General features: G+C 43.2%; 1 protein-coding gene across 7 annotated transcripts in view; it reads right to left on the reverse strand.

Annotated features, from left to right (window-relative positions):
* Positions 1-5,129: 5,129 nt before the first annotated feature.
* The window catches only part of LOC112230438 (signal-induced proliferation-associated 1-like protein 2), a 108,787-nt gene continuing 88,017 nt past the window's right edge, over positions 5,130-25,899 (reverse strand). The window contains exons 15-24 of one of the 7 annotated variants that reach the window (XM_024396744.2): positions 22,778-23,002; positions 20,154-20,207; positions 18,958-19,069; positions 17,744-17,984; positions 15,834-15,965; positions 13,495-13,521; positions 11,029-11,091; positions 8,890-9,007; positions 7,211-7,292; positions 5,130-6,579 (exon numbers count right to left, since the gene is read on the reverse strand). In XM_024396744.2, coding sequence (XP_024252512.1) covers positions 6,430-6,579; positions 7,211-7,292; positions 8,890-9,007; positions 11,029-11,091; positions 13,495-13,521; positions 15,834-15,965; positions 17,744-17,984; positions 18,958-19,069; positions 20,154-20,207; positions 22,778-23,002 — 1,204 coding nt within the window. In that variant the 3' untranslated portion in view covers positions 5,130-6,429. Of the gene's footprint in view, positions 6,580-7,210; positions 7,293-8,889; positions 9,011-11,028; positions 11,092-13,494; positions 13,522-15,833; positions 15,966-17,743; positions 17,985-18,957; positions 19,070-20,153; positions 20,208-22,777; positions 23,003-25,899 lie in introns of all 7 variants that reach the window. The other 6 variants (XM_024396743.2, XM_024396747.2, XM_024396746.2 and 3 more) reach the window with 6 other exon arrangements.

Below are 25,899 nucleotides of genomic sequence, written 5' to 3' on the forward strand. Positions count from 1 at the left end.
CTGTTGGCTTTGCGATTTTCTGAGAAGATAAGACATCAACGTTTTTCAATCCTGGTCCTTGTGTACCCGAAAGGTTGCACATTTAACTTGTTCTGTTTTATCCCATTTGAACTGTTCCAACCACTCAACTTATCATCAAGCCCTTGATTAGTTCGGGGGAGAAACAATGTTCCAACTTATTTGAAAGGACTGCGCAGTGAAAAGCAAAGTTGATGGAGCCCTAATGATGCTTAGATTAAGCTTTGATACACGGTCGGTCACATACACAGCAATATGCTCCAAATTACCATTGCATTCCCATGATTATTATTAGAAAAATGTTCTCATTTTGACCTAAAGCTCACTGCTGAGAATACACTCTGGCCTAGAAAGCCCAAACCTTTGGGGCACCACAGCTGAAACCATTGCACAATTTGCATTTTAACCCCGAGCCATAGAGGTCTCTGATCTTTCTCTACACTTCCTGCTTTCCATTGTGTGTGTAGAACTCAGTGAAAAATACCAATGCATTGATCTTTTTTCCCTCTCTCGCAGCATTTATTCATGAAATCAGGTCATCGAACCTATGAATTATAGATCCCTCTCCATGACAAACTCCGGCACTTTACAACATTGCATAGCTTTCTTTTTCCCTTCGGTTGAACGCTTCTGTTCGGGATTTAGCCTTGTGCTTCGCAAGCATCTTTGTAAAGTGTTGTTCCATTAAGTCAACTCTTCGTTCAAAACATGGGATCATTGGGAAGGATGGGACACAGCATCTTCTCATTTCGTGTCACACTTCTCGGGTCGGGGCTCTCATCCTAAAAGCACTTTGTCATGCGGCAGGTGCTCTATCCGTTTCCCACACAACCACCAAAGTGCTCAAAAATACACTGATGGGCTCCACTGAGGAGAATGCTGGGGTTTTGAAATGGAAGGTGAAACATGAGCTAGAGTAAAGGGGGTGACAATGGAACTCCATTCAATATTCAGCACTCCATCCATCCAATTTTACTTCCATTGATCTTTAAAAAAAGCTAACTTCGAACTATTCCACTGGCCCATTTGTCTTCCCCTACTTGCAGGATGCCTCTCCTGTTTGATCGCTCTTCTCCTCCTGTCCTTCTGTTTCTGTTTCTCTCGGGCCCTCATTTTTTTAACTCTCTTTTTCATCTCCAACCAAACCTTGCTACTCCTCCTGGACTTCAACGATGTGCATGCGTGTGTGTCTGCTCCCAAATGCATGTGTGAGTGGGTGTGTGTCTCTCGCGGTTCCTCCACTTTTTACATATGTGGTCAAACCATATGACAGAGAAGATGGCACCAAAGAACACTGCTGAGGTTTTACATTCTGCCAACCAATTGTGCAATTTTGTTATTTTTTGTGTGTTTTGTGTAACTTATTTTAGTTTTACTTATTGTGTACATGATGTTGCTGCTATTGTCTCTTATGATCAAAAATTACTTCTGGATATCAGAAAAGCGATTACTCACCGCGGACTGGAATAAACTTTTTCCTTTAATGAATCAGACGAGAAGGATATCCTGCTTTGCCTGGAACAGGCCCAGATCCACACCTTTTGCATGTAGAAAATACACCAGAAAAGAGGATGCAGATCAGGCATCCTTCTGAGAATCCAGAGGTGAGCGAGCAAACTCCCATTCTCATTGCTAACATGCAATCGTTGGAAAATAAAATTGATGACCTACTATTAAGATGATCCTACCAACGGGACATTAAAAACTGTAACACCTTATGTTTCACCGAGACGTGGCTGAATGAAGAAACAGACAATATAGAGCTGGCGGGATATTCCATGCACCGGCAGAACAGAGACACTACCTCTGGTAAGACGAGGGGTGGGGGTGTGTGTCTTTTTGTCAATAACAGCTGGTGTGCGATGTCTAATATTAAAGAAGTCTTGAGGTATTGCTCGGCTGAGGTAGAGTACTTTATGATAAGCTGTCGACCACACTATCTACCAAGAGAGTTCTCATCTGTATTATTCGTAGCCGTCTATTTACCACCACAAAGCGAAGCTGGCACTAAGACTGCTCTCAACCAACTCTATAAGGCCATAAGCAAAGACGAAAATGCTCACCTAGAAGCGGCGCTCTTAGTGGCCGGCGACTTTAGGCAAACTTAAATCAGTTTTAACACATTTTTACCAGCATGTCACGTGCAACCAGGGTGAAAAAAATCCTAGACCACCTTTACTCCACACACAGAGATGCATACAAAGCTCTTCTCCGCCCTCCATTTGGCAAATCTGACCATAGTTCTATCCTCCTGATTCCTGCTTACAAGCAAAAACGAAATCAGGAAATACCAGTGACTCACTCAACACGGAAGTGGTCAGATGACATGGATGCTACACTACAGGACTGTTTTGATAGCACAGACTGGAATATGTTCTGGGATTCATCCAATGGCATTGAGGAATACCTCAGTCATCGGCTTCATCAGTAAGTGCATCGATTACGTCGTCCCCACAGTGACTGTACGTACATATCCCAACCAGAAGCCATGGATTACAGACAACATCTGCATGAAGCTAAAGGCTGGAGTGGGACACTAATCCAGACACTTATAAGAAATCCTGCTATGTCCTCAGACGAACCATCAAACAACAAAGCGTCAATACAGGATTAAGATTGAATCCTCCTACACCGGCTCTGATGCTCATCGGATGTGGCAGGGCTTGAAAACTATTACGGACTACAAAGGGAAACCCAGACACGAGCTGCCCAGTGACGCGAGCCTACCAGATGAGCTAAATGCATTTTATGCTCGCTTCGAGGCAAACAACACTGAAGCATGCACGAGAGCACCAGCTGTTCTGGACGACTGTGTGATACCGCTCTCGGCAGCCGATGTGAACAAAACTTTCAAACAGATCAACAATCACAAATCCGCTGCGCCAGATGGATTACCAGGACGTGTACTCAAAGCATGCGCAAACCAACTGTCGTGTCTTCACTGACATTTTCAACCTCTCCCTAACCGAGTCTGTTATACCTACATGTTTCAAGCAGACCACCATAGTCCCTGTGCCCAAGGAAGTGAAAGTAACCTGCCTAAATGATTACCGCCCCGTGGCACTCACATCGGTAGCCATGAAGTGCTTTGAAAGGCTGGGCATGGCTCACATCAACAGCATTCTCCCGGACACCATAGACCCTCTCCAATTTGCACACCGCCCCAACAGATCCACTAATGACACAATCTCAATCGCACTCCACACTGCCCTTTCTCACCTGGACAAAAGGAACACCTATGTGAGAATGCTGTTCATTGACTACAGCTCAGTGTTCAACACCATAGTGCCCACGAAGCTCATCACTAAGCTAAGGACTCTGGGACTACACACTTCCCTCTGTAACTGGATCCTGGACTTTTTTTATTTTGGCCTACTTAGTAAATATTTTCTTCTTCTTGAACTGCACTGTTGGTTAAGGGCTTGTAAGTAAGCATTTCACTGTAAAGTCTAAACTTGTATTCGGCACGTGGCAAATAAAGTTTGATTTGATGTGGAGAGAGGTGAGGTAATGGGACCTAAATTGGGTGGCTGGGGGCTGCAGGAGAGGCATCTGGGACATAGGCCTACCGTTGTAGACAGGCTAGGCTGATATCTGTACAGACTTCCCCACCATACCACAGGTTATTGTCCCTAAGGGATGGGAATGTTCTCAATCTGCCATACATAATGGCTCATCTGTTGGACACAATGAGAGTATGTTGCCTTCTTAGTTGGACATGATAGGGATCCACCCCTTTTTAAAATTTTCACCAAAATGACCCAAATCTAACTGCTCAGGACCTGAAGCAAGGACATGCAAATTCTTGATACCATTTGAGAGGAAACACTTTGACGTTTGTGGAAATGTGAAATTAATGTAGGAGAATATAACATAGATCTGGTAAAAGATAATACAAAAAAAAAATGTACCATCTTTGAAATGCAAGAGAAAGGCCATAATTATTCCAGCCCAGGTGCAATTTAGATGTTGGCCACTAGATGGCAGCAGTATGTGCAAAGTTTTAGACTGGTCCAAAGAACTGTTCAAAATGTTGTATCAAGGCTGCCCAAATGTGCCTAATTGGTTTATTAATCATTTTTCAAACAATAGCATGGTATTCTTTCACTGTAATAGTTACTGTAAATTGGACAGTGCAGTTGGATTAATAATATAAGCTTTCTACCAATATCCGATATGTCTAAGTCCTGGGAAATGTTCTTGTTACTTACAACCTCATGCTAATTGCACTAGCGCACATTAGCTCAACCGTCGCGAGGGTGGGACACCGATCTGTAGAGATCCTTAAGAGGTAAACTGGTGTCGACCAAATCTAGGCCTTGTTTTCAGAATGTATTCAAGGTTTTCATGAGAGACTAGTTTGGTTGTGTGAGGTTTTAGGAAAATACTATGCTCTGATTTCTCAACACACAAGACTTTCCAATATGTTAAGTCTAACCGATAAGGAATAAAAACAATTATAGTCTGATTACTATCGTGTGAATTCTCCAGTACAAGACACAAGTTTGACAGCTATTTGCACTGAGCAAAATTTCACTCGTGTCTCCTTACCATAAGAGCTGATAGCCCTACTCCTCAGAGACCTCTGAGCCAAATACAGTACCATCATTTTGGGGCAAATATATATTTTTTATTAGTTTAACATGGCTCCAGGATCCAGATCTGAGAATTCTATTACGAAAGTATTATAATGATATTTCTTCTAAGTCATGAATAATTCAAAAGGTTTATCTAGGTGATGCTTGTGGACAGTCCCCGCCCATCTGGGTCTAACAAGATTTGATGATAGTGTGCTACACTCCAGAATACCTGTTTCCAGCCAGCCAGGCATCACTTTTGCTAGATCCTTTGGAGAGAGGAGCTGTTTTGAATAATGGCCTGACCTATAAAAAAGGAAGACACTATGCCGATTCCCAATTGTGCCATAGATATGATCCCTGTACAAGTGTTACCCATAATTCAATACTCTAAACGACTGCATGCCACTTATCAAACAGTGTCTAGCACTGATTATAGTCAGGGGCATACTACAGGATGTCTGTTTAAGACATCATTTGTCTGCAAAACAACACGGAACATTACAAAAAAAAAAAAAACTTAATACTCACAAACATTGTCGCTGGAATTAAATGTCACTGTTGAGTCCATTTTGTTTTTCCAACATCCTACATTTATTAAAAAAGCAAGCCTTTTGTCACATCTTTAACAAAACATCTTACAAAGAAAGAAAGGCTTACAAAACAACAGGCTGTATTCTAGCAGCATCCAAACGTTGGGCTTCCCAGAAATAACCCTTTATAAGTATATAGTATTTATATCTCATCTCTTGCCAACTATACAGACATTGCCAATAAGGAGCCATTAATTGTTTTAGTGCAGAAAGGATCAAAATACTCAATATTAAAATAAACAATTTGGAGGGTAAATTTAAATAAGAGTGTTAAATACAAGACACTTTCTCTAAAGTACTGTACAAAGAACATCAAACACACTTTGGCATTGAAAATACATAATTCGTACACTTGGTACCTTATGTACCTGCAAGTGTTCAGGATCGACTGCATAAGAATACTTTTCTCTGTGGCAAAAAGAAAAAGGTAATAAAATCATGGTAGACATCATTAGTGAGAGTGGTGGACAAGGCATGGGGTTGGAAAAGGATGAGGGACTACAACAACAGAAAAGACTACAGTATCCATACACCACTGGTTAAAGTCAGGCACGTTTTTGTTCCTGCAAAATAAACACTTCCAAGTAATCCAATACAATCGCAATTTCGACAACACCACAATTAGTGCTAACCATTAATAACAGTTTTGTGACTATCACCATATTTATTGCTCTGACATTTCATTTTTTTGTTCAAAAGTGGAGTATTTACAAAACTTATACAAGAACCTTGTAACACCTTAGTTATTTCCTGGTTATTATATAATGCATTAAAAGTCAAGGTAAAGTTGAGTAAATTTATTTGGGTGAACTTCTTTTCATTGTTGTTTACTGAGGGAACCGATAAGTTTACACTTGCCTTATTCGACAAAAGAATATAGATTACACATAAGTTACATTCATTTGTTTTTTAAAATTCACATGTTCCTTCCTATAACCAAATAGCCAAAAAACATGAGATCTGAAGCATTCTTCCCTTCCTCCCCTTTATTTTAACCTTCTATAAATGTATCCCTTTACCCTCCCCTGTCCCCTTGGTATATTTACACTAATTCATGTTGTTGTTTTGATTACAAAACAATGCTACTAGCATTAGCACGCTAACTCGCAACTTCTTGCACTCATGCGATGGCTATTCACTTTGAATCACTGTAGACATCGTCCCTCTTGGCATGCCACTGGCTCAGGTAATGTGGAGTTAACGGCCATGTTGCAGTGTGTGTCAGTGTTTTTTTTTTTTGCTCAGGGCTTCTTGTTGTCGACCGAGTTTAGGAACCATTCGCTGAACCTCCTGAGCTGGCCGGCTGCCGTTTGGCTCTCCTCGTGCAGACGCATGTTGTCCTGACGCAAGTGCTGGACCTGCTCCTGCAACATGGCCTTGTCCTCTTGCTCCTGTGGAGAGGGAACACACACACACACACACACACACACACACACACACACACACACACACACACACAGGTTATTACGCAACCTGGCATGATGACATTGGCTATACATATGATCACCATTTGGCACAGTAGACAAGATTTGGCTTCATTATGACATAATTGTCTGGTTGTACACTGGTTTTCTGAATGAGAATACAAAATATAACCAGATTACAAGCAACTGGTCTCTGTTATAGCCAGGTAAAGATGCATATTATATGACGACGTCACCACATCATGGGAAAGCAAATCATATTCTTGCTGTTTATCTGATCAGATAAAGACCTATTTTTCTGGTTGCTGAAAAGACTGACAAAACGTCCTTTTACAATCAATATTCCACCTGACTATGACAACTGGTTTTCGCTGGGGTTGTATGATTTACAACATACACCAGCAGAGAAGCGTACATTTTAAAACCACAGCTAATTGTACAGACCATTTTAGTGTATCATGGTAGTATACTGATTCACGTGTTAGCTGCACATCCCTTTGGATGAAAGTAATCAGCTAAATGACCATGTTATTATTGTTATACATGCTAAGCGATTCACTGGACACATTGCTGATGTGCTTCGGGGAGTTGACTATACCTTTTGCAGGTCGAACTGAAGCTGTCTGAGGATCTCTTCCAGTTGGATGACTTTGCCAGTGAGCAGAGCAGGAGAATCATTCCTATATAGAGATAGAGAGACAGGCTTCTTCATGTTTTGCGAGTCTATAGAGCAGTCTATAGAATTTGACCTCTTCGTTATGTCTGTCTTTATTGGTATATGCTTTTATACAGCATCAATTACACCACTCTTTGAAGTGGAGTATAACTACTGACAAAAAACGGCATTGTTTACTAGCTAACTTCAGGTGTGACCAGGTCACTGACTTAAAACATATTTAAGTGAATAGTGTTGTAGGTCCACACTAAAGGTAATTTATGTGAAGTGAAGGTCATTTATGAAAATGTTTACATAGTTATTAACCTTTTCTGGTTAACAATTAAGCACCTGTGATTGTTTTCAATTAAAATAGTCAAAAATAAACAAAAATAGCTTCTTAGCAAAGAGCCATTTTTCCAAGAAGGACTGCTAGGAGTGTCTGGGAGGTGTCTGAGTGGGGAGGAGAACATTGAAAACTAGCTGATATTGGCAGAGAGGTCTGGAACTCTTTCTTATTGGTCTATTAGCTCATTTGTGTTGACACCAGGCAGGCCAAAACTCCATCCCACCAAAACAGGCAGAAATTTTAGGCAGTCTTTCAAAAAGCTCTTACACTAGAAAGGCATTATCATATTTTTCACAATTTCACAGTATTACTCCAACCACAATGTGATTTTTTTTCACACACACAGAGAGAAGGAAAAATCACATTTTTGACTACACTGGGCCTGTAATCGGAATCTTTTGATCATAAAAGTGATTCCTTTAGAGGAGGATGAACAATATTTCGGCATTCATGCTATTGTCAGTGCATTCAGTCAGTAAGTAGTGTTAAACATGCGCATATGTAAGACCTTCAATAACTAAATCCCTTCTCTACTAAGTCAAGCTCCTATAACTTCTTCGATATAGGGGGCGCTCTTTTAATTTTTGGATAAAAAAACGTTCCCGTTTTAAACAAGATATTTTGTCACGAAAAGATGCTCGACTATGCATATAATTGACAGCTTTGGAAAGAAAACACTCTGATGTTTCCAAAACTGCAAAGATATTGTCTGTGAGTGCCACAGAACTAATGATACAGGCGAAACCAAGATGAAATTTCATACAGGAAGTGCCCCAGATTTTGAATGCTTGAAAGTTTGGCGTTGTAATGACTGAATTTTCGGGGGGTTTTCTTAGCCAAACATCACGTTCATCACGAACAAAATGGAGCGCTTTCTCCTACACAAATAATATTTTTGGAAAAACGGAACATTTGCTATCTAACTGAGAGTCTCCTCATTGAAAACATCCGAAGTTCTTCAAAGGTAAATGATTTTATTTGAATGCTTTTCTTGTTTTTGTGAAAATGTTGCCTGCTGAATGCTAGGCTTAATGCTATGCTAGCTATCAATACTCTTACACAAATTCTTGTATAGCTATGGTTGAAAAGCATATTTTGAAAATCTGAGATGACAGTGTTGTTAACAAAAGGCTAAGCTTGTGAGCCAATATATTTATTTCATTTCATTTGCGATTTTCATCATAGCTTGAGGCTATGATTACGCTCCCGGATACGGGATTGCTCGACGCAAGAAGTTAACTGCCTGCCCCACCCAAAGGCGCAGTACACCTACCCTGCCTCCAGAGCGGCAGCCTCCGACGCAGCCACCCTCCGATTCAGCTCACGGGACAGCTCCATGGCCTGCTGGGCCTGCTCCACGTCCAACATGGAGCAGAGTGAACCCTGGTCCACTGCTAAAGAAAACACACACACAATACTATTAAAGCCGCAATAGGTAACTTTGGGGGGGGGGGGTAGATCTGTTCTATGTGCTCTATTTCTATGCATCCCTTTCTTACGTTTCGTTTTTTGCGACTTTTAGTTAGTTTTGCACACCAGCTTCAAATGGCTGAAAAGGGATGCATAGAGTCAACAAAAACATAAACGCAACATTCAACAATTTCAAATATTTGACTGAGTTACATTTCATATAAAGAAATCATTTGATTTTTTATTATTAGGTCCTAATATATAGATTTCACAGACACAAAAAAAGGCAGAGGCGTGGATCAGAAAACCAGTCAATATCTGGTGTGACCACCATTTGCCTCATGCAGTACGACACATCTCCTTCGCATAGAGTTAATCTGGCTGTTGATTGTGGCCTGTGGAATGTTTTCCCACCCCCTTCAATAGTTGCGTGAAGTTGCTGGATATTGCCGGGAACTGGAACACGTGGTCGTACACGTCGATCCCGAGCATCCCATACATGTCTGGTGAGTATGCAAGCCATGAAAGAACTGGGACATTTTCAGCTTCCAGGAGTTGTGTACAGATGCGATGACATGGGGCCGTGCATTATCTTGCTGAAACATCAGGTGATGGTGGAGGATGAATGGCACGACAATGGGCCTCAGGATCTCGTAACGGTATCTCAGTGCATTCAATTGGCCATTGATAAAATGCTTTTGTGTTGGTTGTCCGTAGCTTATGCCTGCCCATACCATAACCCCACTGCCACCATGGGGCACTCTGTTCACAACGTTGATATCAGCAAACCGCTTGCCCACACAACGCCATACAAATGGTTTGCGGTTGTGAGGCTGGTTGGACGTATTACCAAGTTCTCTAAGACGACGTTGGAGGCGGCTTATGGTAGAGAAATTAACATTCTATTCTCTGACAACAGCTCTGGTATACATTCCTGAAGTTAGCATGCCAATTGCATGGTCCCTCAAAACTTGAGACATCTGTGGCATTGTGTTGTGTAATTTTAGAGTGCCATTTTATTGACACCATCATAAGGTGCACCTGTGTAATGATCATGCTGTTTAATCAGCTTCTTGATATGCCACACCTATCAGGTGGATTTATTATCTTGGCAAATGAGAAATGCTCACTAACATGGATGTAAACACATCTTTGCACAAAATTTGAGAGAAATAAACCTTTTGTCCATATGGAACATTTCTGGGATCTTTTATTTCAGCTCATGAAAAGTGGGACCAAGACTTTACAATTTTGTTCAGTGTACAATGTTTTTGGTTATGGAATATACATTTCACAGCAGTTTAGATGGTACAATGATTCTCTACACTACTTGCTTGTTTTGTCACAAACTGAAATTGGTCAAATTATTAGAATTTTAGCAACCAGGAAATGGCGGAGAGATTTCTGCATAGTGTAGCTTTAAATACCATGACACACATCTCAACTTCAATAATGTTCTTAACTGCTGGGAAATGCCAGATTAGAAGAGGAGAGCAGTTTAATCAGGCGTGTTAGTGTAAGGCTGGAACAAAAGTTAGCAGGAGAAAACATCACAACAGAAGAAGTGGTTGTGGTAACACTAGGCAGAGGCACTAGGCAGAGGCACAAGGCAGAGGCACTAGGCAGAGGCACAAGGCAGAGGCACAAGTCAGAGGCACCTGGCAGAGGCACTAGGCAGAGGCACAAGGCAGAGGCACAAGGCAGAGGCACAAGGCGAGGCACAAGGCAGAGGCACTAGGCAGCTAGAAGGTGGTGATAGATGTACAGTGGTAGTAGTAGCTGCTGTAGTGTTACAGAAATGCTCGTAAAAACCCTAATTTGATTTGGTTTCAACACTAAATAAAATTGTAGCAGTTGTGGAGGTCCCATAGCAGTAATAGCAAAAGCACCAACGGCAGTAAAGGTGAAAGAAGCTTCAATGCCAGTGACTAACTAGTGGTAGTAAAAGTCAAGGAATTCCAGTGAAGAATAGAGTGCCTCGCGGAGCAAAATGTCATGTCACCTAGTAAGTCTTTAGGACAGTCTTTATCACACAGACGACTGGTATCCTTGTCGAGCTCCAGACCTGAAAACAGGAGACAGCACATCCCTCAGGTACAGTTCAGTTACCCACATTGTGTACAGTCCACTTTCAGTGCAAATGAACCTACAGTAGCGCTTAAATGCTCCAAAAGCAATGTTCTAAGGAAAGGCACATTCTGGTGCAGCCCTTTTAAGCAGTCCAATCTTGCAACCATGAAGGTGGAGAGCGTGACTAATAGGGAGTGATGCAGAGTAGAATGGATCCTGTGGAGGTGCTATGGTTAGCTCCCATCCCTAAGCCTTTGCCAGAGTCTATCCTAAAAGTAACAATTATGGAGCTACTTTCTAATTTTCGCATATTTTTTTTATACTGAACATTATATACCTAATATTAGATAAAGATTTAAGATCTGATAACATTCAGTATCAACAATATGCAAAAATAGAGGAAATAAGTAAGGGGGAAAACACTTTTTCACAGCACTGTATTTACCACCTGGATCCACTCTCTCGGGGGGGTGAAGAGGGCACGAGCAGGCTGGGGGTTAAATATGAGAGCAAACTGGATTTCACACAGTTAAGGCCCCACTCACAGTATAATACACAGTGCCTTCGGACTGTATTCAGACCCCTTGACAGTTTCCACATTTTGTTACGTTGCAGTCTTTTAAAATGGATTTTGAAAAATGTACAAAAACTCAGCAATCTACACACAATAACCCACAATGACAAAGTGAAAACAGGTTTAGACATTTTTTACAAATGTATACAAAATAAAAAAACAGCAATTCCTTATTTGCATAAGTATTTAGACTCTTTGCCATGAGACTCGAAATTGAGCTCATTTGCATCCCGTTTCCATTGGTCATCCTTGAGATGTTTCTACAACTTGATTGGAGGCCACCTGTGGTAAATTCAATTGATTGGACATGATTTGGAAAGCCACACACCTGTCTATATAAGGTCCCACAGTTGACAGTGCATGACAGAGAAAAAAAACAAGCCATGAGGTCGAAAGAATTATCCGTAGAGCTCCAAGACAGGATTGTGTCGAGGCACAGATCTGGGGAAGGATCCAAAAAACATTTCTGCAGCATTGAAGAACACAGTGGCCTCCATCATTCTTAAAATGGAAGACGTTTGGAATCACCAAGACTATCCTTAGAGCTGGCCGCCCAGTCAAACTGAGCAATCGGGGGAAAAGGGCCTGGGTCAGGGATGTGACCAAGAACCCGACAGGTCACTCTGACAAAGCTCTTCTGTGGAGATGGGAGAACCTTCCAGAAGGACAACCATCTCTGCAGTACTCCACCAATCAGGCCTTTACAGTAGAGTGGCCAGACGGAAGCCACTCCTCAGTTAAAGGCACATGATACCCCACTTGGAGTTTGCCAAAAGGCACCTAATGGACTCTCAGACCATGAGAAACAAGATTCTCTGGTCTGATGAAACCAAGATTGAACTCTTTGGCCTGAATACAAGCGTCACCTCTGGAAGAAACCTGGCACCATCCCTACAGTGAAGCATGGTGGTGGCTGCATCATGCTGTGGTGGTGTTTTTCAGCATCAGGGACTGGGAGACTAGTTGGGATCGAGGGAAAGATGATCGGAGCAAAGTACAGAGAGAGCCTTGATGAAAACCTGCTCCAGAGTGCTCAGGACCTCAGACTGGGGCGAAGGTTCACCTTTCAACAGGACAATGACCCTATGCACACAGCCAAGACAACACCGGAGTGGTTCCAGGACAAGTCTCTGTATGTCCTTGAGTGGCCCAGCCAGAGCCCGGACTTGAACCCGATCGAACATCTCTGGAGAGACCTGAAAATAGCTGTGCAGCAACGCTCCCTATCCAACCTGACAGAGCTTGAGAGGATCTGCAGAGAAGAATGATAGAACCTCCCCAAATACAGGTGTGACAAGATTGCAGCATTTTATCAAAGAAAACTCAAGGCTGTAACTGCTGCCAAAGGTGGTTCAACAATATACTGAGTAATGGGTCTGAATACTTATGTAAATGTGATTTAATTGTTTTTATTAATTATTTTAATACATTTGCAAAAATGTCTAAACCTGCTTTGTCATTATGTGGTATTGTGTGTAGATTGATGAGGGGGAAAAAACTGTTTCATTCATTTTTATGCTGTAACCTAACAAAATGTGTAAAAAGTCAAGGGGTCTGAATATTTTCCGAAGGCATTATAAGCCAGTGAATGTCAACTCCAGCTGTAAAGACCCACATGACTGCACATTTTTGTTCTAGCCCACCAAAACAAACACACTCGATTCAACTAGTCAACAACTCAAACAGCCCGTGGCTAAGTTGAATCAAGTGCATTAGCACTGGGCTAGAACAATAAAGCGCAGTCAGATGGGTTGTCGAGTGGAGAAACACTAGAAGCCAGTACCCTTCCTTAGTAACTGGCATGGCACAGCACACTATTGTTACCTTCCAGATAGAGACCATAGGACAATTCTGGATAGGGAAGAAGACAAGAAAAAACAGACTAAGCTTGTGAGAAGTCAGAATAGCCTAGCAGATGTCCGAGTGGGCATCACATATCAATTTAGAAAGCCGGGGAAAGTGAGGTTGAGGAAAGTGAGGTTAAGTTTCTTGCGAAAGGGCAGCACCAACCATCCCCCACCTGCATCTGTCTTCTCAATATGTGGATGGCGTTGAGAGGTGACGTGGATTTGGAATGTGGTATTTGATGACAGAAAGGGGGGAGAAGGGGAAATGGATGGGAGCTGTTCTCGCTAAGATTATTCCCGCTAAGGAGTGAGAAGAGGGGAGAGAGAAAAGGGGAATTGCGAGAGAGGGGTAAAGAGCGAGAGGGACGAGAGATGAAAGTGGTTCTCACTAAAGATAAGTGTCTCACCGAAGGTGCTTCTGAGAGCCAAGCGAGAGACTGACGCTTTGAAAACCACCCATAATTACACGTCCCTCTTTCTTCCTTTTAACAATCACTCCGTTCTAATTGAGTCTCAACATTGGCTTAACATTGACTGAAGTAAATCACAGGTGAAGTGATTGTCATAGTGGAAATCAAAGAACACAAAAGAGGGAAAGTAAAAGAGGGAGATCTAGAACAGAGCCAGGTATTCCTTTTCCTTAAAAAGACTAGCCTATAGCGAGTTGGAAACAACTAAAACACCCCATGACATTCTCTCTGTAATGTTCAATATGGAAGACAAAACAGTCTAAGATAAATCTTGAGGTTAAGTTAATCATTGATAAATATGAATCACAACTGAAGAATGAGACGCACAAGGAGATAGGAATGTCTGTGTTGTGTCTGCTCTGCTGCACTCTTGACTGTGAACCATTTGTCCTGTTCTAGTATGCGCAGGTCTATGGTAACATAAATAATGCTCGCTTGTTGCTACTAATGCTCACCCTGCCCTTTTCCCCCAGCATGCTAATGAGGGCTAGCATGCTAGAGTCTTAGCGCTTAGCAACACTGCCTTGAGAGCACACAGCGAGCGACACGAAACAAAACAAGCCAATTAAACAACACGGCATAGTAACGCCAGGGTCAACACTACCATGACTCTCCAAGAAAATGAGTTCCCCCTCTTTTCTCTGGTGTTGACTTCTACACAAATCGAAGGCTGCTGTGCAGCCCGATGCTAATCCATGTCCCCGACCCCGCCCCTCGTTGCTCAGGGTGAAAAAAACGTGGTCAACGGGTCCAAACTATCCAGTCTATATACATCTGTTGGTCATGAAGGAAGCAGGAGCCATTTGCAGGAAAAAACCAACATTGTGAGTACATCACCCTGTAATTCCAGATGACCAGAAACACAGTTGGACGAGGTAGCGAGGCTATAATTGCCAGAGAAAGTGTGCAAGCAAGAGGTGCAATTACGGCGCGAATTGGCAGAATGGTTCCTTGCTGTGCGCTCCATTGTCATAATGCTTCATTTCTCAAGTCCCCAAATACTCTCTCTCTCCTTCCACTTCCTGCTAATTAGCACCTCGAGGTAGACACAGACAATGGGAGAGACTGAGGATTTTGACTGGGTCAAGATGATATTGGGGGTCAATTTGAATTCGTGTCAAGTCGCTTCAGCAAATGAATTTGGCAGACTTGAATTGGATGACAGACATTGAAATCCCATCTGAACATTAAGAGAAAAGAAAAACAACTTTTATAATGGTCTTTTCGCACTTTGAATTTCACGCCAAATTAGATACCTAAATTGACCAGAGTGGATTTAGACACTGAATAAAGGCCAGGAATTGTTGGCAGCAGCTAATGGGGATCCATAATAAATACAAATACTGAGTGAACAAAAGGGTAACAGTTCAAGCGCTGAAAGCCTGATGGGAACTGGGGACAAAAGATTTGACAGCCTTTGACAGTATGACACCTGACAGGAAGAACCTTGGTAGCAGCAAATGTTAAATCAGGTACCACTTACACCTAGCTAACATTTCTGCATTCCCAGAACATTTCTGCTAGGTAGGGAGATACCGTTTATGGTCGGTCAGGGGATAACATTCCCATAACCTTTGTTGGTCCAGCTTTTAAGTGCTTTAAGAAAGTCTGTCCAAAGGGATATTTTCCTTTGGACATCGTCCAAACGTATCATTTCCCAACAAATGTGAAGATTCCCCTTCTGATGTTCTCACATCACAACCAAATGGGTACCTGACAAAAAAAATCCATACTATTCTAGGCCATGTTAATTGTTAGCTGGGTAAGCTCTTGGGAGCATCAAAAGGTCAAACAGTGAATAAGTACTCAGTTTAATGATGATGATGAATCTAGACGTTGTCCTTACCTTCAAAAGCTCTTGCGGCATCAACAAGATGGGACCAGTCCAGGCCAGACACTGCTTCCGGGAGAGGCATCAGACTGCCATCAGCCATTTTGCAGCGGTCGGCCAGGGAGCTGTCAGAGAACCACAGCTCATCTGTAGAGATGAGACATTTCGGGTTTAGATAAGTGACTGACAAGCTCACCGATTTGGTTCTCTCTCCCTCTCCCTCTTTCCCCCTCTCCCTTCTGTCTACCGATAATTAGACATCAGTGCTCATCCATTCTCCACTTGGAACACCTGCTCCTATATTAAGCCCAAACTGCCTGCAGATTTCCGAAATTCATTTCAGGGTTTTAGGTTTCAAAGTCAGTAAAAACACAAGAGTTTAGAGTTTAAATAAGATGATACTCTTAACGAATGAAAGACAGGCACTTTCCACCAAAGCGTAAGACAAACACCACAGAGTTATCCATACGACTTGTATCACCTTAACAGACATTTTTAGAGACATCTGGAATTCCCCTTGAATCAAATACAACTCAGCCTGTTCAATTTGCACCATATTGACTGTGCGAGACAAACCCCCACCCAAAATGTAAAAAAAAAAAAAAGCTAAACAATTACACTCTCAAAGTGCACTTCTGCTTGGAAAACTGCCAAGAACATGGTTACTTTTTCAAAACCCAATGTCAGTCTGTTGAAAGCTGATCAGAGGACAGAGACGAAGGGGGAGCTTCCCCCCGTCAGACAGACAATTCACCTGCATCTAGGGGACATCCACAGGGGTCAGCTTTGGCGAACATACTCACACAAACGTTGGCATACAAATGTGTGCATAAAAACACACATACGCACCTTAATCTCGCACACGGCTGGAGATTCATGATGCGCGCCCCCCCCCCATAGAGTTAAGGTGATCTGAATAAGACACAGCAATCACATATCCACACACACACAACCTCCACCCTCCAAGGTGTGTGTGTGTGTGTGGGGGGGGGTATTCAGCCCCTGTGTGTCATTACGAAATACAACAAGTGGTTAGAATGTTTCAACAAAGAACGCAAGGAGGACAGACAGTGAAAGGGTTCATATCTTGCATACTCAATGAGCACATACTGGGATGTTTTTTCCAGTGGAAAATATCCAATATCTTGCTGTGTTTCTTATAAACAGAGTAAACTTTTTAAAATAGGTTTGCACAAGACAGATGGGAAATTGAAAGTGGCATATGCTGTAGCTATTACAATGGGTCTAGTTCAGCTTCAAGTTCAGCTTCAGACTGGCAAGGGCGTTTGCATTTAATTGACCACAATGAGCTCGCAGCTAGATATTTTTTATTTCTATGGCCTTAATTTGAAAATCAAAATGGCTGCCCTGCCACTTTGTTTACTATAAAGCTGAGGAATGAGTCTGGAGAAATATAAAAGTGGCTGTAAATATCAAAGAGTAGGCCTTTAAGTGCTTTTCAGGAGTAGGTGAATGCAGCTGTCCACTGTCCATTTAATGCGTTTGTCCATTTGCCCTGTTTGCGTTCCATCTTTGGCAGATACATTAATGATTTCGTAACATGTGTTCCATTCCTAAATGAATGTCTGAATCAATGAAATGTACTCCAGGGTTTCCCTAATGTAGGGCAAATGTGGTACTTTTACACTGACTATACAGTTTGGACATATTTAGATTTTCAGGTAAAAGGGGCCTTGACGGTATTAGCGGTATTAGCTGAATATGGGGAGTTCGAGCCGGGCTGGAAGAATATATACACATCCTGTAGCTCTCTAGGAGAAAGGTTGGCCATCCCTATTACCTCTCAACCACAGATCTAGATTAAAGTATATATTATCTGTTCTATTAGATTCTGTTTTCACAACTGACAAGACCTAGCTAGCGAGAGACTACGCCACCCCTACCCTAAATGGGCAGACACTCACTCTTGTGTAGCGGTGCCCCATGGCAGTGGCCGAGGTTCACGCGAGGTGGCAGGGTGCTGTGGTGGGGCTCAGTGGGGGTGCTGAACAGGATATCGTTGGGCAGGGCCTGGTCCAGGAGAGAGCTCCGAGAGCTGACCAGGGACAGGTTTTTCCTGTAGCTGCTGCACAGGCTCTCGTCCGACAGGGTCCGGTACAGGGACCTCCGTGGGGACATGGGCAGGCCGCCAGGACCAGTCAGACTCTGCGGGAAGGGATGGAGAAAATGAGGGAGGGAAAAAGGGTGACCGAAAATCCTGAGACATTTTACATTTTGGAGGGCTGCACCACGGAAGGGGTGATTCAAGCTCCAACTGGTTGTGCTAAACTAGGAAAAAAACTGCCTGAATATTCCACAAAATTGGCAAAACAGTAACTTCGGTCTACCACAGTGCCAAAAATGAGAGCTGATAATTTCCCCTCAATTATCTGACGATAGCTTCCCTGCGCATAGTAGTTGGTATCAATGCAGGGCATCAGATAATAATGAAAGACTTGCATCTTCCATTTATTACAGGAGGGTATGTCAAGACTATTGACTATTATGTTGCTGGCAGCCATTTTCCTGTGATGTATTTTTCAATCAGTGAACAAAGAGGACTGAAGAGCAGGTGCTAGCTCCCAGATCAAATCCATTTGTATCAACCCCTTCCCATTCTACCTCCACCCTTGTTTCCTGGCCACATTGTCTTCTTCTAATTACCCAAGAGCCTTTACATCAAGTGGTGTTTTTTTTTCTGACGCTAGGCCGGTGGTATTGAACGGTAGAATTTCGACAGGCGGAGGGAGGCTGTGCTAGAAAAAGGTTAGCCCAAGTCTGGCACCTTATAATCCCCCTTGGTTTTAATTTCAGTTCATTTGAAAACGGCGGCGGCCTTGATTTTTAATATCACAAGCAATCTGAATGGATTATGTCAAGCGGAGGAAGGAGCCGACTGAAGGAGGGAAGGAAATTGAAGCAAGACACTCATTGTCAGGGGAGGAAATGGCTAACACTACACTAGATAATGCTGTCAGCTCTATTTATTAAATTTCTATCTGCGACGTTCAAACATTTCCTTTAACTGAACACAGCCCAGACAGCATACGAATGAACCACAGAGTCAGAGTGAACCAAGTAGAGTGAACTAGTGAACCAAGTAGAGTGTGGAGAAAAACTAGCGGGAGCAGGGGCTCACCTTGCCACGCCCCCCCTCCCCAGGGGGACTGTCGGGCAGCATCATCTTCAGGAAGGCCTCTCTGGTCAGGCTGGGCTGGACCTGGCTGTCTGCACCCAGCATGGCCCGCAGCCTGCTCCCCAGGGGAGGATGGGGGATGCAATGGAGAGCGGGAGGGAAGGGAAGACAGAGGCGGAAGAGAGAAAAGAGATCGAGATAGGGATGAGTGAAAAGGGGTTAAATGAAGAACAATGGTAAGGTAGAGAATGTAACGAGACAGTGAGGGTAGAGAGAAAGTGGGGTGGAGAAAGGAGGGAAGAGAGAGATCGGGATGAGAAACAGGCAGAGAGAGGGTGTATATTGGGGGCAACAAAAAACAAAAAAGTAAGAGAGATGCATTAGAGACAAGCTTATCAGTTTCACTGAAGTTTCTTGTGAGAGCTATTGTACAAGGGTAGGTGGAAGGCAGCCTCTCCTGAACAAAGAACAGGTGTCTAAAATTCCTGGTCAAACGCAGTGCACGACATGTGGAATAGGGGGTCATTTGCACACAAAGGTGCGGTAGAGGGGGCATAGTGACACGTGTGGGAGAGTAAGGACATTACTGAACAGTAAGACTGAAAACGGTAAGACTTATATAGAAGCATAAAGCTATCAAAAGTAAGACGAGGCAGCACATTACACTGCTCTTTGGGAAGGACAAAATAATAAAACAAGGTCATAAGAAATAAGTATACTACCAGAACTACTGTAAAGGGTTATTGAAAGTTGAATATCAACACACACACACAAAAAGGGGGGAGTAATTTATTACAATATGCTGTCCGGAACCATTCAATCACAGTACTTCAACTGGAGGGCATCTAGTTTGGGGAGTTGCCGTTTCCAGGTAAACACACAGAGTGGGGGTGGGGTGTCACGGTAGGCACAGTTTGCATTGTGTACAGACACCATGCGAATGACAAAGTGGGTAGACTTATTTTACCAGCCCATTTCAACCGGGCTCTGTCCAATATTTATTAAGAAATTACGCACTTAACTTGGAGACTTCCACACAACCAAATGGTGATTTTAAATCTCAAGAAACAGGTAAATATGAAATCATCTCAATTTTACAATGTCATTTCTTAGTAAATACAAAGTAAATAGTGGACTGTAAAATAAAGCATACGTAAGAGGTTTATTGAACCAAAGAGGGTTCCGTAAAGCTAGTGTACCTGGATCTCAGTGTTAGAGTCTTTAGTAGGAAAGACAATACGCCTTCCATTCCACTGATGTAGAAAACCCCAAGTGAAAAAAGGAGGGAAATAATGAGATGTAAACAAAAGCTGTGTATACATGGCTGATATGCAAGCATATTGCGGTCAAAATTCTTATGCTATACGGTCATACCTCAAATAACATTGGCCTTATAAAAGCAGACTATGTTATAAACCTGTTAATTTTGTGTTAATTGTTTCTGTACAGGGGTAAGTACACTAACTACTTGTTCTTGCATACATAGTACAAACTAATTACATACAGTGGGGAAAAAATGTATTTAGTCAGCCACCAATTGTGCAAGTTCTCCCACTTAAAAATATGAGAGATGCCTGTAATTTTCATCATAGGTACACTTCAACTATGACAGACAAAATGAGAAAAAAATACTTTGTTATATACCCTTTGTTGGCAATGACAGAGGTCAAATGTTTTCTGTAAGTCTTCACAAGGTTTTCACACACTGTTGCTGGTATTTTGGCCCATTCCTCCATGCAGATCTCCTCTAGAGCAGTGATGTTTTGGGGCTGTTGCTGGGCAACACGGACTTTCAACTCCCTCCAAAGATTTTCTATGGGGTTGATATCTGCAGACTAGCTAGGCCACTCCAGGACCACTCCTTCGTTGCCTGGGCGGTGTGTTTGGGATCATTGTCATGCTGAAAGACCCAGCCACATTTCATCTTCAATGTCCTTGCTGATGGAAGGAGGTTTTCACTCAAAATCTCACGATACATGGCCCCATTCATTCTTTCCTTTACACGGCTCAGTCGTCCTGGTCCCTTCGCAGAAAAACAGCCCCAAAGCATGATGTTTCCACCCCCATGCTTCACAGTAGGTATGGTTTTCTTTGGATGCAACTCAGCATTCTTTGTCCTCCAAACACGAGTTGAGTTTTTACCAAAAAGTTATATTTTGGTTTCATCTGACCATATGACATTCTCCCAATCTTCTTCTGGATCATCCAAATGCTCTCTAGCAAACTTCAGACGGGCCTGGACATGTACTGGTTTAAGCAGGGGGACACGTCTGCACTGCAGGATTTGAGTCCCTGGCGGCGTAGTGTGTTACTGATGGTAGGCTTTGTTACTTTGGTCCCAGCTCTCTGCAGGTCATTCACTAGGTCCCCCCGTGTGGTTCTGGGATTTTTGCTCACCGTTCTTGTGATCATTTTGACCCCACGGGGTGAGATCTTGCGTGGCGCCCCAGATCGAGGGAGATTATCAGTGGTCTTGTATGTCTTCCATTTCCTAATAATTGCTCCCACAGTTGATTTCTTCAAACCAAGCTGCTTACCTATTGCAGATTCAGTCTTCCCAGCCTGGTGCAGGTCTACAATTTTGTTTCTGGTGTCCTTTGACAGCTCTTTGGTCTTGGCCATAGTGGAGTTTGGAGTGTGACTGTTTGAGGTTGTGGACGGGTGTCTTTTATACTGATAACAAGTTCAAACAGGTGCCATTAATACAGGTAACGAGAGGAGGACAGAGGAGCCTCTTAAAGACGAAGTTACAGGTCTGTGAGAGCCAGAAATCTTGCTTGTTTGTAGGTGACCAAATACTTATTTTCCACCATAATTTGCAAATAAATTCCTTAAAAATCCTACAATGTGATTTTCTGGATTTTCTTTTCTCATTTTTTTCTGTCATAGTTGAAGTGTACCTATGATGAAAATTACAGGCCTCTCTCATCTTTTTAAGTGGGAGAACTTGCACAATTGGTGGCTGACTAAATACTTTTTTGCCCCACTGTAATAGCTACCTTGAAATAAGGCCAAAGTAAAGTGGTGATAAAAATACTGCTCTACTCTTAACCTACACCAGTCATAAACATTACAATGAAATCTGTCATGATATAATATAACAACAAAAGAATGACAACTATCCACGAATGCTATTTCTACACTGTATATACAAAAGTATGTGCTCACTCACCATTTTAAATTCGTGGATTCGGCTATTTCAGCCACAGTTGTTGCTGACAGGTGTATAAAAATGTAGCACACAACCATGCAATCTCCATAGACAAACATTGGCAGTAGAATGGCTGAAGAGCCATTTACTGAAGAGCTCAGTAACTTTCATCATAGGATGTCAAATATCTTCCCTGCTAGAGCTGCCCCGGGCAACTGTAAGTGCTGTTATTGTGAAGTGGAAACGTCTAGGAGCAACATCGGCTCAGCCGAAGTGGTAGGCCACACAAGCTCACAAAAGGGGACCCCCGAGTGCTGAAACCTCGGTTGCAACACTCACTACCGAGCTCCAAACTGCCTCTGGATGAAACATCAGCACAAGAACGGTTTGTCTGGAGCTTCATAAAATGGGTTTCCATGGCAAAGCAGACGCACACAAACCTAAGATCACCATGCACAATGCAAAGCGTCGGCAGGAGTGGTGTAAAGCTCACCGCCATTGGACTCTGCAGCAGTGGAAATGCTTTCTCTGGAATGATGACTCACCCTTCACCGATGGACGTGGAATATCTTTCCTTCTTAATGCGTTTGAGATATTATTGACAGCGCTCTAGGAGCAAGTTACATGTCCAAGTAAGAATACAACCCCACAAAACACTGCTTATTTTCTCACCCGTAGTCTTTTGGCCTGCCCAGATCCTCCATTGGAGAGCCATCCATGGCTTTCTTCCAGCCAATCAGATACTCTTTGCCTGGTGATTGGCGGGCGTGGATGGGATCATTAAGCCCCGCCCCTGTCACCGTGCTGCCGGAGGAGACGATGTAGACTTTGGAGGAGTCGACCGAGTTGGAGGTCTTAGGACCACGTTCCGAGGGGCTGCCTGAGTGCTGCGAGCCACTAGGAAAACCGAGACAGAAACATGGGATCACAGTTGGCCAATTACATCAAATATGAGTGGCTACCAAAAATCCAAGGTTTGGGATCAGTCCATTTTATATCAGTAAAGTCAGGGGATAATCAGGAGGGATAATTATGCCTCCTGAACTGAACTGACCCAAACCCTGCTACCCATATCAGTGGTTCTCCTCACTCTGTGTGGTTCTCGGAGCAGGTTTTGATCCTAACTCCAATGACTCCACTAGCCTACTTCAGCAGAATTCATGCCAACCCTGCATATGCGGACAACATAGTGATACGAATTGGGGCATGATGACACTGCACTGTTGCCGCTGGCAGCGAAGGGCAAATGTGTCACACCCCATTAAATGCTGCATTGTGCCCACTGCGGGGGGAGGCAGGATCCTGCCATGGCCACAGTGAGCCTGCCACAACATGGCAGACCGGTCGTCAACCTTTTAGCATAATCTTCTTCCCAGACACTTTCACCACAAATGCACAAAGAGTCTGGTGGACCAACGTGTCAAACTTAGCCTTTGTTAGCCAATACAGAGAGCCTGGAAAAACTCCCAGCGCAGGCATTGGTTTAAATAGGCTTAATCTACCAACCAATCATCTCCCAGAACGCTTTCCCCTTCACTATCCCCCGCTAGCACACCACAAGCACAGAGCCACGCCTCGCAGTCAGGTGATTCGCTAAAATTCAATTACAAATACTTTACTCAGTAGAGCACTCCCATAGAATTCTATGGCCACTCCCATTAAGGACAATTTAGAGTGGTTGATATCCCAGGATTATATAGGCTGGGCACAATAGCCAGAGGACGAGGTTACTTTTATTACGGTAGGAAACTGCACTTTGGCTCATCCAGTCTGACTTAAAATGGAGAACCTGATGTCACCGCTGCAGACTATATCTGGTCTACCTGACCCCAAAATGGAGGTACTGGTGTCACCTCTCAGCCTGGCCCAGCAGGAAACTGAAGACTATATCTGGTCTACCTGACCCCAAAATGGAGGTACTGGTGTCACCTCTCAGCCTGGCCCAGCAGGAAACTGAAGACTATATCTGGTCTACCTGACCCCAAAATGGAGGTACTGGTGTCACCTCTCAACCTGGCCCAGCAGGAAACTGAAGACTATATCTGGTCTACCTGACCCCAAAATGGAGGTACTGGTGTCACCTCTCAGCCTGGCCCAGCAGGAAACTGAAGACTATATCTGGTCTACCTGACCCCAAAATGGAGGTACTGGTGTCACCTCTCAGCCTGGCCCAGCAGGAAACTGAAGACTATATCTGGTCTACCTGACCCCAAAATGGAGGTACTGGTGTCACCTCTCAACCTGGCCCAGCAGGAAACTGAAGACTATATCTGGTCTACCTGACCCCAAAATGGAGGTACTGGTGTCACCTCTCAGCCTGGCCCAGCAGGAAACTGAAGACTATATCTGGTCTACCTGACCCCAAAATGGAGGTACTGGTGTCACCTCTCAGCCTGGCCCAGCAGGAAACTGCAGAGTTGGGCAGGAAACTGTCTACACCGTTTCATTCTGTCTGATCCAAAATGGAGGTACTGGTGTCACCTCTCAGCCTGGCCCAGCAGGAAACTGCAGAGTTTGGCAGGAAACTGTCTACTCCGTTTCATTCTGTCTGATCCAAAAATGAAGGACATGAAATGTTGGAAAGGTAACCTTGACTCCAGGGCTACTGCGCACAAACTTCGGAGAGGACGTGCGAGAATAATGGATTGGGAAACTGGTGGGGAGATTGTGATGATGACGACGGTGGTTTCTGCGTAGTCGCTGGCTAAGTAGGTTAGCTGGCTACTTTAGCTGCGTCATTATCGATGTGATGTGCCCAGTGTCTATGTGAATTAATAAAACAATCTATTGTGCAGGCACAGCAATGACCTATTTAGCCTTACTCACAGTAATGGACTGGCCATCTGGAGCACCGAAATGGCTAACACTAGAGAATCATGTCAGCTCTATTTATTACATTTACATTTGCAACATTCCAAACATTTCCTTTCACTGAACACAGCATACGAATGAACAAGAGAGTCGGAGTGATGGTGAACCAAGGAGTGTGGAGAAAAACTAGAAGGAGCAGGGGCTCCCGTTCACGAGAAGTTGAGCTATCTATCAAGAGAAGTCCACTCAGGAAAACTCCCAAATCAACATGAAAAAGTAACACCACCACACAAAAGAAACGCAAAAGGTGGGGCCGGAAAGTTAGGGGACAGTGCCAATGCTAACATCAACGTGCATGTAAGCCCATTCCCGAGGAGGATGCCACAGCCCCGGGTCATTGCCTAGCAGAAGAAGACAGCGACGGCATAGTTGACGATTGTGAGCCTAGAACCAGCAAAAGTCAGTGCAGCCGAAGCGCTAGGCAATGGGGATCCAGGGCAGGGAGGGAGACATGGGTAACACAACATCAATACTGGGCAAACTAACTAGGCTAACTAACTATACCAGCAACATGATACCAGCCAGACCGTTTCTTGATTAATGTACATGCCAGCCATAGTAATTTCAAGCCCTATTCCTCAACTTTTGTTGAATAGGAACAACATATGATTTCATATTTTAATCATATTTTTATTACGTACTTGAGCTTGTGTCTTTAAAAGTGAGTACAGCTCGGCAATTTATAACTATGTTTTACCAGAAAGGTGCGATCTTTATCTTTCTTGGAGTATGCGGCATTACTAGCTATTGTTTTTGGCACTCATGATAAATAATTACTTCTGGGAATGTATATTTAGGCGGAATTCTACATTTTTACATTACATTCAACAGGTTCATGTTTGTTTGAAGCCCTACAATTGACATTAGTCAAATCAAATCAAACTTTATTGGTCACATACACATATTTAGCAGATGTTATTGCG

This window comes from Oncorhynchus tshawytscha, linkage group LG32 (assembly GCF_018296145.1).
Source record: "Oncorhynchus tshawytscha isolate Ot180627B linkage group LG32, Otsh_v2.0, whole genome shotgun sequence".
Taxonomy (NCBI): domain Eukaryota; kingdom Metazoa; phylum Chordata; class Actinopteri; order Salmoniformes; family Salmonidae; genus Oncorhynchus; species Oncorhynchus tshawytscha.